The 17,830-nt window shown below is 42.1% G+C and overlaps 1 protein-coding gene across 2 annotated transcripts in view; it reads left to right on the top strand.

Moving 5' to 3' along the window:
• The window catches only part of marchf8 (membrane-associated ring finger (C3HC4) 8), a 247,408-nt gene that overhangs the window by 210,196 nt on the left and 19,382 nt on the right, over positions 1-17,830 (top strand). The window contains exons 4-5 of one of the 2 annotated variants that reach the window (XM_061950809.1): positions 4,390-4,469; positions 4,778-5,647. In XM_061950809.1, the coding sequence (XP_061806793.1) occupies positions 4,390-4,469; positions 4,778-5,647 (950 nt within the window). The remainder of the gene's footprint in view (positions 1-4,389; positions 4,470-4,777; positions 5,648-17,830) is intronic. The other variant, XM_061950734.1, reaches the window with a different exon arrangement.

The raw sequence follows: 17,830 nt of genomic DNA on the forward strand, positions 1-17,830 counted from the left end.
TCTTTATTTATTTTAAATTGCCTTTCAAATGTCTATTCTTTGTGTTGGGTTTTATCAAATAAATTTCCCCCAAAAATGCGACTAATACTCCAGTGCGACTTATATGTTTTTTTCCTTCTTTATTATGCATTTTCGGCCGGTGCGACTTATAGTCCGAAAAATACGGTATCTGTGGTCAGTAAATTGACTTATAGTAAAAGTGCATTTTTGCTGTCGGTATATTTAAAATAAGCCGTAGTGGTCATTTTCGTGTCTTTCTCAAAAAACTGATGCCGCTCGACTGAGTCCAAGTTAGGCCAAGATAACGGGAGGTCTTGTTGAGGCGGATGAACTCTGATGATTGCGTTTTTTTAAGTGCTAGATTAACGATAGGCCAATCAAATCAAATGGCTTTTCCTCGGCCGTTTAGCAAAAATCACCTACGCCTCAAATCATATCATTAAAATGTGGCTGTGCTTTTAGTTTCACTTTTACATGCAATAGATTGTATTCAGTTTATGTATGTCATGGCAACATATCACTATCTTTGAGCATGTGGTACCCACATTGCAGTGACGTGCAGTCACTAGAGGCAGGTGAGGCGGGGCCTCACCTGCCATCATGGAAAGAAAAAAAATGTAAAAAGAAAAAAACATTTTTTAATTGTTATATGTATCCAGTGATTATACTATAAAGTTATTTTCCATTTAACTTCACCAGTTTTAGATTATTTTTATTCAAAATCGCTGAATTTTCACATTTGCCGTTCAAATACTGAGAAGAGACGGTGCGGTGAACAGCAGCCAGTTGAGGCACGTCACTCAGTGCCTCAACATGGATTCCGGACTCGGCTAACTGCTGGCCTGCTGTGCAGTGAGACTGTATTGCTATATGAATTATATTATACATTTCCATAGTTTAGTTAGCTGAGGTATATAATGTACAGTGTATTTTGTCAACAACTGTATGTGTGTAACGTATTTCTTGTGCTGAGCGATCATAAAACGGCTGCAAAAGACGCACTGGCGGAGGCTCCAGTAATCCCGCCTCCTGCACCCCCGCCGTAGAATTGTTATATCAACTAAAGCCCACACTTAAACTTTCCACGTGCAAGATTGAATCTATTTAAAAAAATTATTTCATAAGAAGCCAAAAAGTGCAAAAACAATAATGTTCGTGTTGGAGGAGTTGTGAATGACTGCAGGGCCACAACATTAGGTACACCTGCAGACTGCAGGTGTATCTAATTCACAACTCCTCCAACACGAACATTATTGTTTTTGCACTTTTTGGCTTCTTATTAAATAACTCTTGTAACCTATTTTCATGGGCTTTCCTCTTTGTGATGTTAAGTTCCTGTTATGCGCTGTTATACAGTATATGCCTTGAGCTCTTATTTTGAAGGCGCCAAGAGCGGAAGTGATGTCACGTTGCGGAGGTTTTTGAAAGAAAGTAAATAAAGTGGTCCTCGTGTAAACTGGAGCCTCCGTGTTTGTTATTTTGTAGTTTCATACAGTACAGGCGACATTTATAAACCTTGCACGTGGAAAGTTTAAGTGAGGGCTTTAGTTGCGGCGCATGGACTTAATTTCTAAGTAAAGGTAAGACCATAATAACGTTTTTTTTATTAAATGTGCTTTTTTGTGTGCTTAGTTTGTATGTGTAAAGTTAAAGTTAAGTTAAAGTACCAATGATTGTCACACACACACTAGGTGTAATGAAGTTTGTCGTCTGCATTTGACCCATCCCCTTGTTCACCCCCTGGGAGGTGAGGGGAGCAGTGGGCAGCAGCGGCGCCGCGCCTGGGAATCATTTTTGGTGATTTAACCCCCAATTCCAACCCTTGATGCTGAGTGCCAAGCAGGGAAGAATTCTGGTATGAGCTTTTAAACATAACCCATTAACTGCTGCCAATCAAATGGTGAATAAGATACTCTTTAGGGTTCATATGTTTGTAAATCTGACTGTGATGAAGTCAGTGCCTCACCAGCCATCAACCTCACCGCACGTTACTGCCACATTGATCATCCTGGAAAATGTCATCAAGCTTGGATGAAGAGTGAGGGAGATATGTTACATAAACTAATTAAAAATACTATTTTATTAATGAATTGCGAGGTATTCATTAAAATGAGAATACAACAACATCCACCACAGCCATTGTCCCAATCTCCCCAGGCCAAAGAGCACCACCTGTCAGGAAATGCACAATAGGAATAAACACAGCCTCCCACGCCATTCGTACCTTCACGACCTGTCTGCATGTTTGATTTGTTTCCAGCTGACACTAACAGTGGAGCCATGTCATGTTCCCATAGTCAGCCAGCTACTCAGCATGTTGTCAGCCTACCTCATTAAATATAGCAGCTGTTGCATAAGAACCATTTGCATTGCTGATCTTATCCTGGAGGTGCACAGCATGTGAACTTTGTGTTCTTGAGGGGAAATAAACTCAAATATTGAGGTGGAACAATCCGGAGTGTGTGTTTCTTCGGAGATAACATCGTGTAGCGATTTAGTGGCGTGCAAATCCGATTAACGTGGGGCCGTTATGTATGCGCTAAAGAGGAAGGAAGTCATTCATGGGCAGGCTGAAGGGCATAACTTGACAGCGGAGTGTCGATTGATCCGTGTAAGGCCGCGAGCTATAAATGTCGCCCCAGTTAGAGGTGAAATCAATAGCTAATTAGTCTCATGTTGGAATTGTCAGCAAAGTGAACCCACCCCAAACCCTGATCCACTTGCAGAACTTAAAATTATTTCGTTTGTGTGTTTGGGTTCAATATCATGTTGGGAAAACTAGTTCTAGTGTTGGGTCAAACGATACTGGAGCATCCATGCATTATGAAACAAATTATATTGTGTCACTCAATATAATTGAGTGACACATTTTTTAAGCTTCTCAGGTGGAATTCTTTTCCATTCTTGCTTGATGTACAGCTTAAGTTGTTCAACAGTCCGGGATCTCCGTTGTGGTATTTTAGGCTTCATAATGCGCCACACATTTTCAATGGGAGACAGGTCTGGACTACAGGCAGGCCAGTCTAGTACCCGCACTCTTTTACTATGAAGCCACGTTGATGTAACACGTGGCTTGGCATTGTCTTGCTGAAATAAGCAGGGGTGTCCATGGTAACGTTGCTTGGATGGCAACATATGTTGCTCCAAAACCTGTATGTACCTTTCAGCATCAATGGCGCCTTCACAGATGTGTAAGTTACCCATGTCTTGGGCACTAATACACCCCCATACCATCACAGATGCTGGCTTTTCAACTTTGCGCCTATAACAATCCGGATGGTTCTTTTCCTCTTTGGTCCAGAGGACACGACGTCCACAGTTTCAAAAAACAATTATAAATGTGGACTCGTCAGACCACAGAACACGTTTCCACTTTGTATCAGTCCATCTTAGATGAGCTCAGGCCCAGCGAAGCCGACGGCGTTTTTGGGTGTTGTTGATAAACGGTTTTTGCCATGCATAGGAGAGTTTTAACTTGCACTTACAGATGTAGCGACCAACTGTAGTTACTGACAGTGGGTTTCTGAAGTGTTCCTGAGCCCATGTGGTGATATCCTTTACATACTGATGTCGCTTGTTGATGCAGTACAGCCTGAGGGATCGAAGGTCACGGGCTTAGCTGCTTACGTGCAGTGATTTCTCCAGATTCTCTGAACCCTTTGATGATATTACGGACCGTAGATGGTGAAATCCCTAAATTCCTTGCAATAGCTGGTTGAGAAAGGTGTTTCTTAAAATATTCAACAATTTGCTCACGCATTTGTTGACAAAGTGGTGACCCTCGCCCCATCCTTGTTTGTGAATGACTGAGCATTTCGTGGAATCTACTTTTATACCCAATCATGGCACCCACCTGTTCCCAATTTGCCTGTTCACCTGTGGGATGTTCCAAATAAGTGTTTGATGAGCATTCCTCAACTTTATCAGTATTTATTGCCACCTTTCCCAACTTCTTTGTCTCGTGTTGCTGGCATCAAATTCCAAAGTTAATGATTATTTGCAACAAAAAAAAAAAAGTTTATCAGTTTGAACATCATGTCTTTGTAGCATATTCAACTGAATATGGGTTGAAAATGATTTGCAAATCATTGTATTCCGTTTAGTAACCCGCCTTCCGCCCGATTGTAGCTGAGATAGGCTCCAGCGCCCCCCGCGACCCCAAAAGGGAATAAGCGGTAGAAAATGGATGGATGGATGGATGTATTCCGTTTATATTTACATCTAACACAATTTCCCAACTCATATGGAAACGGGGTTTGTACTACACAAGTAGTACACAGACTACTCTAAAGTATGTACAAGTTTCATTTTGAGAACATGTGATGAAATGTACTTGAGAGATACTTTATGTTGCATTTTAAGTGATTTTTGTAAACTTGTTGGTTTCAGGCGGGAAGTCCGACCTCCGTGAACGCTCCATGTAGCTTCTCAAGAACGTCTGTGTCTCCCTCCAGCCAGGACATCTGCAGGTACAATCTTGACATTTGTAACTGTAATTGTGTCATATTTATGAACACTAGGACAGATGCACGGTGCAGGCTTATTACCGGCCCACTGTGTGAGCATAGTGCGATAAAATAGACTTTTGGGGGGAGTAAAATGGGTCATCGAATGTGACATATTTCAGTGTCAGTTCCCCGATACCTTTGTATTCTCTGTCTCAAATATCCACTTTTTCTTTCCTCACCTTTTTTGTCCTTTCCCACCGCCGCTTCCTGCTGTCCGTCACCACTCTGTCCTCTTCCATTATAAACACACACTCATACGCACACACCAGCAGTCCCGATCAAGAGTGCCAGAAGCAGACCACTGTTGTTCTCTTGGCCCCTAACGGTAAAAACTCTGAAGGTTCTGGAGGTGTTACAGTGACCACCGTCTGCGCAGACTCTCCGCCCGCCCCCAAGCAACGAGACTGGCTCTCACTTCTGCGCCCAACCTCGGTCAACATTCTCCCTTACGGTTCGCTGCGCTTCTCGGTATCGCTCAATGACGTGGGCCAGCGTGTGGACAGCCTTTACCGTGGTCTACACTTTATTGATCGCACCTGCTCGGAGGGGGAGCTGGAGCTGAAGCCCACGCCCGCCCAGCCTGGGGACTCCGATCCGAGGGCAGTGGACACTCTAATAAAAGGAACACAGAGCACGGACATCTTAACACAGCCCCACCTGGTCCCCTCTTTTACCAACAACTACAAATACACGTTGGGCCTCCCCCTTAATAACCACCACCCTACAGATACCGCCCTACCCGTCCTTCATGCTCCTCCCCTTCCTCCACCCCATCACTCTCCAAGCTCCAACTTCCTCCGTCTGCTCCTCCCATTCTCCCGATCCTCAACCTCGGCTAGCCTGCAGTGTTCCGAGCTGGACGGCTACGCTTCTCACCAACGCGTCAACAAGTCCTCCAGCGCCATCTTGGAAGGCAGCGAGTTGGAGTATGCGCCCGAGGAGCTACTGGCGGACGAGGCGCTCGCGGGGACCCGGTGCACTCGGTCTCCACGGGCAACGAGCACGGCGGATAAGACCGCCGCTGATCTGGCCCCCCTGTGCTACATGGATGAGGACAGCGACCTGGACCGCTGCCCATCTCCTTTGTCAGGGAAAACTGAACCCCAGTCCCCCTATTCGCTGTCTGGCGACTGCTGCAGGTGGGTGTGTGGATGGTCCAAGCCCACCCTTCCTGTGACGTGGTAGAGCCCACACCGCCCTTGTGAGTGGAGTAGTAGACACTTCCCATGGTCTGATACCTGCGGTATTTGTCCTTTAAACCAGCCGTTAGTGGCACACACCGATGCTTTTAGTCTATACAAACACACACAAACACAACTGTCCTCATGCATGTTCCCTTTTTATATGTTTTGTTTGGTGCATCCTCCTTTTTTCTGCTATGTATTGATTGTTTCCAAAGATGCTCATGCAGACGTTTTACACCAAGTATTACCTCAAAAATATTTTGCATTGCAAGTACCACCGTTTTTTCTACTCTACCTCCCTTTGAATATGTGGCTTGTACTAGGGATGTCCTGATCCGATATTTGGATCGGATCGGCTGCCGATATTTGCCAAAAATTGCGTATCGGCAAGGCATGGGAAAATGCCGATCCAGATCCAGTTTAAAAAAAAACTCCGGTCCGTGTTTTCCAACGCACCGATTTAAATAATATATTCCACTTTTCTGCTGCGCCCTAATTTCCGTTCCGCATTTTCCAGCACACCTTCAACACATCCACAGGTCTGTGAATTCTCACGCAGTTGCTTTTAGCTGCTGGCATTACACGACAGGCTCTTCTCACTCTTTCCTGTGTCTCCCTCTTACAGACAGCAAGTGCACCTTCTTACACACGTCACATACTGTCACGTCATACGTCACATACTGTCACGACATACGTCACATACGTATACGTCCTCCCCGAGCAGAGAGGTAGCAGCATGGCTAACGTTAGCTGTGATGCTAGCGCAGCCGTGCGAGCAACGCTCCCTCTAAGGTGCTCGCCTGTGCAATTGCGCACTGTTTAAGCGTCCTCTGTGCATAGCAAATCTATGCCACGCACAAAATCAAATAAAAAAATAAGCGCATAACAATTTTCGACACACGGACACGACAGAGAAAACAGTTTTCATCATCATTGTTCAAATATTGTGACGTCTGTCGAGACGCTTATCTCCATTCGGTGCCACACGCCCACACCATCAAAATGCAGAGGCAAAAATTTCCACATCAACACCGTATGAAAACATTTGTGATTTTTTTAGTTGTGATTTCCTTCTCTGCATGAAAGTTTAAAAGTAGCATATATTAATGCAGTATGAAGAAGAATGTTTTAATATAGTCATGCAAGCTTTGAAAGAAAATTTTTAAAATCAAGACTACATTTCCTGCAAATGGGTGCATTTCTACCCTATAATTTAACTTTAGATTTATTCTCATATCAAACTCTTTTGGCTGTCTTTTTGACACTTACATCCGGCGCCCCCCCTCCACAGCCTGGATTATAAATAATGTAAATAATTCAATGTGATTATCTTGTGTGATGACTGTATTATGATGATAGTATATATCTGATAGTATATATCTGTATCATGAATCAATTTAAGTGGACCTCGAATTAAACAAGTTGAAAAACTTATTGGGGTGTTACCATTTAGTGGTCAATTGTACGGAATATGTACTTCACTGTGCAACCTACTAATAAAAGTCTCAATCAATCAATCAAAACACATAGAATCATCATACTGCTGTGATTACATGCATCAAGTGTTCATTCAAGGCTAAGGCAAAATATCGAGATATATATTGTGTATCGCAATATGGCCTTAAAATATCGCAATATTAAAAAAAGGCCTTATCGCCCAGCCCTAGTTCAATGATGCCATTTCTGTTTGTCATGTATAATTTTGTCTATTTTGTGTTTATACTTGAATAAACAGGTCAGTTTCTTGTTACCAACCATTGTGTATTATTCAAACTCCCCTAATTCAGCTGGCTAGTTGTTATCAAGAGTACTAAAACCCTTTTCAACATGATTCTGACAACTAAGTAGGCTAAATAACTTTAAACTTTAATACATGCTCGGATAGGCCAGTATCGGTCAGTATCGGTATCGGTCAGTATCGGTATCGGATCGGAAATGCAAAAACAATATCGGTATCGGATCGGAAGTGCAAAAACCTGGATCGGGACATCCCTAGCTTGTACACGTAGGTAATTGGCTCGTGGCCTATGAGGTCAAGTAATATTTCAATAAAGGAGAAAATGTGTAGAAAAATAGGCAAGGTTGTATATTTACCTAATTCCGGTGAGAATCCTGCGTGTGACCGAAGCATTAAGGAGTGAGACTATCCAGGAATAGCTGCAGTGTACCGTATTTTCCGGATTACAAGGCGCACTTAAAATCCTTTCATTTTCTCAAAAATTGACAGTACGCCTCATAACCCGGTGCGCCTAACGTACGGAATAGTTCTGGTTCTGCTTACCGACCCCGAAGCAATTTTATTTGGTACATGATGTAATGATAAGTGTGACCAGTAGATGGTAGTCACTAGGGCTGCGAATCTTTGGGTGTCCCACAATTCGATTCAATATCGATTCTTGGGGTCACGATTCGATTCAAAATCGATTTTTTTCGATTCAACGCGATTCTCGATTCAAAAACGATATTTTCCCGATTCAGAACGATTCTCTATTCATTCAATACATAGGATTTCAGCAGGATCTACCCCAGTCTGCTGACATGCAAGCAGAGTAGTAGATTTTTGTAAAAAGCTTTTATAATTGTAAAGGACAATGTTTTATCAACTGATTGCAATAATGTAAATTTGTTTTAACTATTAAATGAACCAAAAATATTACGTATTTTATCTTTGTGAAAATATTGGACACAGTGTGTTGTCAAGCTTATGAGATGCGATGCAAGTGTAAGCCACTGTGACACTATTGTTCTTTTTAATTTTTTTATAAATGTCTAATGATAATGTCAATGAGGGATTTTTAATCACTGCTATGTTGAAATTGTAACTAATATTGATACTGTTGTTGATAATATTCATTTTTGTTTCACTACTTTTGGATTGTTCTGTGTCGTGTTTGTGTCTCCTCTCAATTGCTCTGTTTATTGCAGTTCTGAGTGTTGTTGGGTCGGGTTTGGTTTTGGAATTGGATTGCATTGTTATGGTATTGCTGTGTATTGTTTTGTTGGATTGATTAATTAAAAAATAAATAAATAAATAAATAAAAATAAGTAGTCACACATAAGAGATATGTGTTGACTGCAATATGACGCCAGTAAACAACACCAACACTTTAAATGTTCCATTGAAAAATAAAAAACATTACACACGGCACTCAAAAATCTGTCAAAATGTTTTAGTATGACTTTGAAGCCGCACCGCTTGATGGATTGTTGGCCCATTACGGCTACCGTAGTCAGAGATACAAGTATTACTATGGTGTGTGTATAAGGACCGCAAAATGGCACCCATTAGCAGACATATTATCTGGCGTTTTGTCTCACTACATTATGCAAAACCAACTTTTCTTACCTTCTGGTACCTGCTGATGTGTATTTGAGATCTGCATAAGTCCTAAAAATTTGCACACGTCCGCCACTGTAGTACGTGCCGATAAGCTTCTTCTTTTTCACTATCTTCTTGTTATGAGGCATTCACCCTCTGCAGTTGCCATTTCTAATATAAAGTAGTGTTAAGTTCTAACTTATATCTCGCTATGGAAGCGCTAAAAACTACCGGTGTAGTGAGTTTACATAATTCACCCACGGAACTTTAGTGATTAGAGAGTTCCGGTCGGACGTTTTTTCACGGGACACATTTGTGTGTCCCGTGTTCTAGTTTCCGGATGAGGAGATGCTGCTCTGTTATTAATTTAAGTAAAGTCTGAATGTCATTAAAACAGTTAGCTCCATCTTTTGACACTTCTTCCACTCCCGCCCTTGCACGCTACACCGCTACAACAAAGATGACGGGGAGAAGACGCTGTTGTAGATGAGCCACGTAAATAAGACCGCCCACAAAACGGCGCATCCTGAAGCGACTGTCAGAAAGCGACTTGAAGATGATCTGTAAAACATAATGTATGCAACATTTTGACCAAAAGACCACCATTACATGTTATGTAGACCACAAGGAAGTTTTTTCCATTTAGAAAATAAATCATAATATGACTCCTTTAAAGATTTTCTTATTCAAACAGTGATAGCAGGTCCATTCTATGTGTCATATTTGATCATTTCGCGATATTGCCATATTTTTGCTGAAAGGATTTAGTAGAGAACATCGACGATAAAGTTCGCAACTTTTGGTCGCTGATAAAAAAGCCTTGCCTGTACCGGAAGTAGCAGACGATATGTGCGTGACGTCACAGGTTGTGGAGCTCCTCACATCTGCACATTGTTTACAATCATGGCCACCAGCAGCGAGAGCGATTCGGACCGAGAAAGCAACGATTTCCCAATTAATTTGAGCGAGGATGAAAGATTTGTGGATAAGGAAAGTGAGAGTGAAGGACTAGAGGGCAGATAGATTCAGATAGGGAAGATGCTGTGAGAGGCGGGTGGGACCTGATATTCAGCTGGGAATGACTAAAACACTAAATAAACACAAGACATGTATATACTCTATTAGCCACAACACAACCAGGCTTATATTTAATATGCCACAAATTAATCCCACATAACAAACACCTCCCCCCTCCCGTCCATATAACCCGCCAATACAACTCAAACACCTGCACAACACACTCAATCCCACAGCCCAAAGTACCGTTCACCTCCCCAAAGTTCATACAGAACATATATTTCCCCAAAGTCCCCAAAGTTACGTACGTGACATGCACATAGCGGCACGCACGTACGGGCAAGCGATCAAAGGTTTGGAAGCCGCAGCTGCATGCGTACTCACGGTACCGCGTCTGCGCATCCAACTCAAAGTCCTCCTGGTAAGAGTCTCTGTTGTCCCAGTTCTCCACAGGCCAATGGTAAAGCTTGACTGTCATCTTCCGGGAATGTAAACAATGAAACACCGACTGTGTTATTCGGCACAACAGTCAAGGGGTGCATTCTATGGCGGGGGTGCGTTATCTGGCACAACACCTGCCGCAATACACGCTTCCCACCTACAGCTTTCTTCTTTGCTGTCTCCATTGTTCATTGAACAAATTGCAAAAGATTCACCAACACAGATGTCCAGAATACTGTGGAATTTTGCGATGAAAACAGACGACTTAATAGCTGGCCACCATGCTGTCCCAAAATGTCCTCTACAATCCGTGACGTCACGCGCAGGCATCATCATACCGAGACGTTTTCAGCAGGATATTTCGCACGAAATTTAAAATTGCAGTTTAGTAAGCTAACCCGGCCATATTGGCATGTGTTGCAATGTTAAGATTTCATCATTGATGTATAAACTATCAGACTGCGTGGTCGGTAGTAGTGGGTTTCAGTAGGCCTAAAAATGCGCCTTATTATCCGGTGCGCCTTTTGTATGAAAATAGACCTGAATAGACCCGCTCATCGGCAGTGCGTCTTATGGTCCAGAAAATACGGTACTCAAACCACCACCAGGTAGCATTTTACTGTATCATCTCTTTTTCTTTCAGACTTATTAGGTCTTATCAGGTCCTTAGTGCATTTTTCACACATTCTTCGCTCACGTTAGAGGTGCGAGATGAGGCAAAAACCAACCCAGACCCACTGTGTATATGTCTCTAATAGGGTCGTCACAATAATAGTAGATATTGGGACAGCGTGGCGAAGTTGGGAGAGTGGCCGTGCCAGCAATCTGAGGGTTACTGGTTCAATCCCCACCTTCTACCATCCGAGTCACGTCCGTTGTGTCCTTGAGCAAGACACTTCACCCTTGCTCCTGATGGGCCTGGTTAGCGCCGTGCATGGCAGCTCCCGCCATCATTGTGTGAATGTGTGTGTGAATGGGTGAATGTGGAAATAGTGTCAAAGCGCTTTGAGTTCCTTTAAAAAGGTAGAAAAGCACTATACAAGTACAACCCATTTACCATTTACCATATTAACTATGAACTTTTCCAATTCTCCCATTTCGATATCATGATGAAAATAAAAACTAAACTAAACCCATATTTTTACAATTCACTACTTTATTACAATTTGTTTCCAATTTTCAATTGCATTATCAGCTGCAGAAGTGACTATACATTCAAAAAAGAAGAGCAGTGTTCTATTACCTCCCAGTATATCAAAATAAGCAATACTGTATAGTCAACTATTTTACAATTAAAAAAGAAGAGCCGTGGCTTGGGGCCTTCAATTAAATAAAACAATATTTTTCTATATGTTCTTTTTATATGGTGGTAGCATGATGTCATCATCTCCAATGTGCCAAAAAAGAAGTACTGTATTTTTCGGACTATAAGTCGCTCCGGAGTATAAGTCGCACCGGCCGAAAATGCACAATAAAGAAGAAAAAAAACCATATATAAGTCGCACTGGAGTATAAGTCGCATTTTTGGGGGAAATTTATTTGATAAAACCCAACACCAAGAATAGACATTTGAAAGGGAATTTATAATAAATAAAGAATAGTGAACAACAGGCTGAATAAGTGTACGTTTTATGAGGCATAAATAACCAACTGAGAACGTGCCTGGTATGTTAACGTAACATATTATGGTAAGAGTCATTCAAATAACTATAACATATAGAACATGCTATACGTTTACCAAACAATCTGTCACTCCTAATCGCTAAATCCCATGAAAGCTTATACGTCTAGTCTCTTACGTGAATGAGCGAAATAATATTATTTGATATTTTAAGGTAATGTGTTAATAATTTCATACATAAGTCGCTCCTGAGTATAAGTCGCACCACCGGCCAAACTATGAAAAAAACTGCGGCTTATAGTCCGAAAAATACGGTATATTCAGCAAATTTCCCCCACGGCACACTTTGCCTTCCTGGGGAAATAAGTAAAGTTTCAGTTTTGCCAAATGTCAGAAGTAGGCTGTGTTTTCTTCGAGTTAATAATAGTGACAAAGGTTGGCGTGCACGCTTCTGGAGCTTTCCTGCAAGCTGTGGTAATGAACTCTCCCTGGGCTTGTAGTGGCGGATTTCCGCTCTCACAGCATGAATACTTGTCTCTCAATATAATAATAATAATAATAAATTTTTCTTATACGGCGCCTTTCTAGGCACTCAAGGACAAAAACAAAACAATAAAATCAATTAGATAAAAACAACAACAAAGATAGATACAATTTACAGTGAAAAAGCAGTCAGGAATAGGTATGTTTTGAGTCTTGATTTGAAGAGGGAAATTGAGTCCATATGGCAAAGGTCTGGTGGTAGTGAGTTCCAAGCATGAGGGGCTGAGTGGCTGAAAGCTCGGGCCCCCATGGTGGACCGTCTATTTAAGGGGACAGTGAAATGGACAGAAGGCGAGGATCTTAGGGAACGTGAGGGTGTGGTGACATGGAGCAGGTCAGAAAGATAAGACGGGAAAAGGTTATGGATTGCTTTGAAAGTGAAAATAATTATTTTAATTGGATACAGTGTTTGATGGGTAGCCAGTGGAGTTGCTGCAGAACAGGTGAGAGGAGAGAGTTGCAGTAGTCCAGGCGGGGGGTGACAAGGCTATGAACCAGTATGGCATCAGTATGTGGGGTAAAAGATGGGTGAAGGCGATTATTAATATTGCGTCGATGAAAGTAAGCAGACCTGGTAATGTTATTTATGTGGGCTTGAAAAGAGATCGTGCTCTGGAGGATGACACTCAGACTCTCAACTGGGGAGGAGGGTGAGATGGAGGAATTGCAGAGAGTAATGTACAAGCTGTTGGTTTTGGCTGGACTGGATTTGGTAGCTACAAGTAAGATTTTGTTTTTATTGCTGTTGAGTTGAAGGAAATTGGATGAGAACCACCGCTTGGGTTCATCGAGGCAATCTGTAAGGGAGGAATGAGGAAGAGAAGAGATGGTTTTGATGGAGAGGTAGAGCTGGGTGTCATCTGCATAACAGTAAAAATGTGTTCTAAACAACAAATGGAAAATGTTGCCAAGAGGTGGAATGTAGATGATGAAAAGTAGTGGACTCCCCTGATGTTGTTACTGTACTAGGGACGGCGTGGCGCAGTGGGAGAGTGGCCGTGCGCAACCCGAGGGTCCCTGGTTCAATCCCCACCTAGTACCAACCTCGCCATGTCCGTTGTGTCCTGAGCAAGACACTTCACCCTTGCTCCTGATGGGTGCTGGTTAGCGCCTTGCATGGCAGCTCCCTCCATCAGTGTGTGAATGTGTGTGTGAATGGGTAAATGTGGAAGTAGTGTCAAAGCGCTTTGAGTACCTTGAAGGTAGAAAAGCGCTATACAAGTACAACCCATTTATCATTTATCATTTACTTAAACCCATACTTGCCAACCTTGAGACCTCCAAATTCGGGAGATATATATATATATATATATTTTTTTTTTTTATATACATATATATATATATGCATGTGTGGGAAAAAAATCACAAGACTACTTCATCTCTACAGGCCTGTTTCATGAGGGGTTCCCTCAATCATCAGGAGATTTTAAAGAAGCATTCACATCCCATGGTTTATATAGGGCACAGAGTGGGTAGGTACAGGCTGACGTAGGGGCGTGGTGATTGGCTCATGTGTTACCTAGGAGGTGTTTCCGTCTGTGACGGCATGCTGATACAATTTCGCTGCGCTTGTTGAGGGATGACAGGTCTGGGCGGTATATAATAAACAGTTTCTCTTTTAAGCATAGGTTGCATCTTTTATTACCACTGGTGTAAGGTGTGCTGGATGCAAGAATTTGCCATGTTATTGAATATTCAACATTATTGTCTTTGAGGTCAAATGTGTTTGCTGAGTTCTGTAGTATTCCGCAGGTTTTGGTTCCTGAAAGAAGCCTTGTGATTGTTCCATCTGGTTTTGAACTCTCCCTCGGTTAATCATATATGTGTCGGATGTGTTAATGTCCTTGCGTGTTACCTTTGATTGGTATACGACTGATGTTTGTAAGCACCCCCCGTTGAGAGGGCAATCAGGTTTCTTGCGGCAGTTGCAGCCTTTGTTGGTTTTGGAGTCGCTCTGTCTGGGGGCAGACGGCTCCTTTGCAATTGTTTTGTTGTGGTTTGAAATAATTTGTCGTATATTGTTCATACAGCTGTAGCTCAATTTACTGTTGTATATATATATATATATATATATATATATATATATATATATATATACATATAAATAAAATAAATACTTGAATTTCAGTGTTCATTTATTTACACATATACACACATAACACTCCTCTACTCATTGTTGTATTTGAAAGTGCAATGCTTTGCAGCCAGTAGCACAGCCTTTGAAGAAGCATAGGTATGGGCAGTCGTGGGGCCGGTGTAGCTCGGTTGGTAGAGCGGCCGTGCCAGCAACTTCAGGGTTGCAGGTTCGATCCCCGCTTCTGCCATCCTATTCACTGCCGTTGTGTCCTTGGGCAAGACACTTTACCCACCTGCTCCCAGTGCCACCCACACTGGTTTAAATGTAACTTAAATATTGGGTTTCACAATGTAAAGCGCTTTGAGTCACTGGAGAAAAAGCGCTATATAAATATAATTCACTTCACTTCAATTCTGGGTTGGAGTCAATAACCAGGCGAGGTGATGAAGTTACGTCTCTTTACTTCATACTTCAGAACCGACTCCCACACTTGCCGTCAGGGTGCGCAATACAACGTAAACCGTTGGCCAACCAAAAAGTAACCACAGAACACTATACCCAACATTCACCAGGAGATGGCAACAAACAACTTAGATCACTCTATTACTGGCAGCATCTGTGAAATTTAATTTGCAGGAAAGGAGTGAGTTTAGGGTTGAATTGTCCATCCTCGTTCTATTCTCTGTCGCTCATGGTCGCCATGACTGTCTCTTCTTCGTCTCCTTCTTGTTGTGTGTGCAGTTGTGCACTCGCCAAAAGCCGTAGATGTTATAACGTGACTGGGCCGGCACGTTGTTTATATGAAGGCAAAGCGGACGTGACGACAGGCTGTCCTCACTCAGGTCCGCACGGACCTGGAGGGGGCGTGCCTTAAGTCTGGCTGGAAATCGGGAGAAATTCGGAAGAATGGTTGTCCCGGGAGATTTTCGGGAGAGGCACTGAAATTCGGGAGTCTCTCGGAAAATTCGGGAGGGTTGGCAAGTATGCTTATAGCATGTTTTGTTTTGTCTGATGCCTTTGATCAACATGGTTTTCCACGGTGTCGAGTGGTATGATTGTGGGGAAAACTGCTGAGTAAAGTTGCTACTCTGCAGTGGAAATGGAGCATTGTCAACAGTCATTAAAAGGGCGCTTTGTTTTGTCATACACTCAGATATTGATTTCACAATACGTTAATACATTTTTAATGGGGTTGTAGTAATCAATATTTTTCACTTACAATATTAGACAACTCCCAGTGTGATACAGAGCTGTATGTTATCCACCACTGCAAACAAACCAAACAAGCACGAGAAAAGTCCTCGTCCCTGATTATAGTGTACATAAACATCAGCTGTGCTCTGATGAGAAAACACTAGAGAGAGAGAAAAGAACCTGAGGTCCTCTGGTGGATTATTGGCTTCAAATTGGCTTTGTCGTCTCTGTAAACACACACGCACACCCAAACAATGACGTCATGGCAGCTTCCTGTCAGGTGGCTGTAAGCGTGAGTTCACAGCAGGGGGTTGACTTTGAGTTCTGTTTTTACAATTTGACATACGGATAGAAAGTTTGTAGTACTTAACCGCAGACTGTATGCTGACATGTCCCGACATCACCTGTGCCACGCTACAATTACTGCCAAACAGGAAGTGTGTTTCACCGCTCAAGCAATGCTAACTACCTTTTATTTCCAGCCAGTGCCCTAAACACGTGGGTGTGCAGTCTTCTGTACACATGCTGCTGGCAAACTGAACATTTGAGTCAATGCATTTGTTTAGCTCGCAGGAACCCTAACCCCTTTAATCTAATGAAAGACATGTATGTAAGAAATATTGATGTATGTATAATACTGTCTAAAGCAGTGGTTTTACCCTTGTTGGAGGTACCGAACCCCACCAGTTTCATATGCGCATTCACCGAACCCTTCTTTAGTGAAAAATAAAATGTTTTTTTTTTCAAATTCAAGAAAAAGTTATATATTTTTTTACTAGTGCACAAAATTAACCGTGCATGAACATCACCTTCAAAGAACAAAACCAACACAGTGCATGAACTCACAACAAATTACACACCTTACACACATTACCATGAATTGATTAACGTGGACCCCGACTTAAACAAGTTGAAAAACTTATTCGGGTGTTACCATTTAGTGGTCAATTGTACGGAATATGTACTGTACTGTGTAAACTGTACTGTTTCATATAATGTATATTCCTTTGCAATCTGCTAGTAAAAGTTTCAATCGATCAATCAAACAACCTGCAAATCAGATGGAAAATTAGAGGGAACATCGTTTGGGGGTATCCATAATACGCTAATAGGGAGAAGTTTTTATTTACACGATAAGTCGGATGTGTCTTGACCTCCGTAGCGGAGGCTCTGCCGAACCCCTAAGGCTGACTCACCGAACCCCTAGGGTTCGATCGAACCCAGGTTAAGAACCACTTCTTCTAGGCCAGGGGTGTCAAACTCATTGTAGCTCAGGGGCCGCATGGAGGAAAATCTATTCTCACGCGGACTGGTAAAGTCATGGCATAATCATTTAAAATCAAAGAAAACTTCAAAATTGTTTTCTTTGTCTTACTTTGGCCTAAAATAGACTGAGCACTTTCTGAAAATGTACACATTACAAATAATCCTTTTGGCAAAACACTTCAAGTCGGTTTGGTGTCGTTTCAAAACAGTGTATTTACAAAGCCACTAAACTTTAACCACTTCCTGTTCAGCAGTCTAATGTTGGCGTGTTTGAAAAAGTGTTTCCTCAAACCGCCGCATTGTTGACATCCACAACTGCCACAACACATGATCATCATTCAAATATTAAAATTAAGAATCAAAACAATTGTCAAAATGACACCATGATAGCCGAATTAAAGGTGACATAACTACAAACCTAACCTCGTTTGACACCCCTGCTCTATGTGCAGAGTGAACAGGTGTATTTAGACCAGGAATATTCAACTGGCGGCACGGGGCAAATCTATACACTATATTGGCTCACAAGTTCAGTTCAAAACTTGGGAAACAAAGATTTTTGCAGGAAATTCCTAACAGCACTAGTGTGCTCTTGTTGTATAGAGGAACTTGAACCACTGTTTACACATCGGCGAATTGTTGCATTGGCATTTTTTTTGT

The sequence above is a fragment of the Nerophis lumbriciformis genome, linkage group LG02 (genome assembly GCF_033978685.3).
Source record: "Nerophis lumbriciformis linkage group LG02, RoL_Nlum_v2.1, whole genome shotgun sequence".
NCBI lineage: Eukaryota > Metazoa > Chordata > Actinopteri > Syngnathiformes > Syngnathidae > Nerophis > Nerophis lumbriciformis.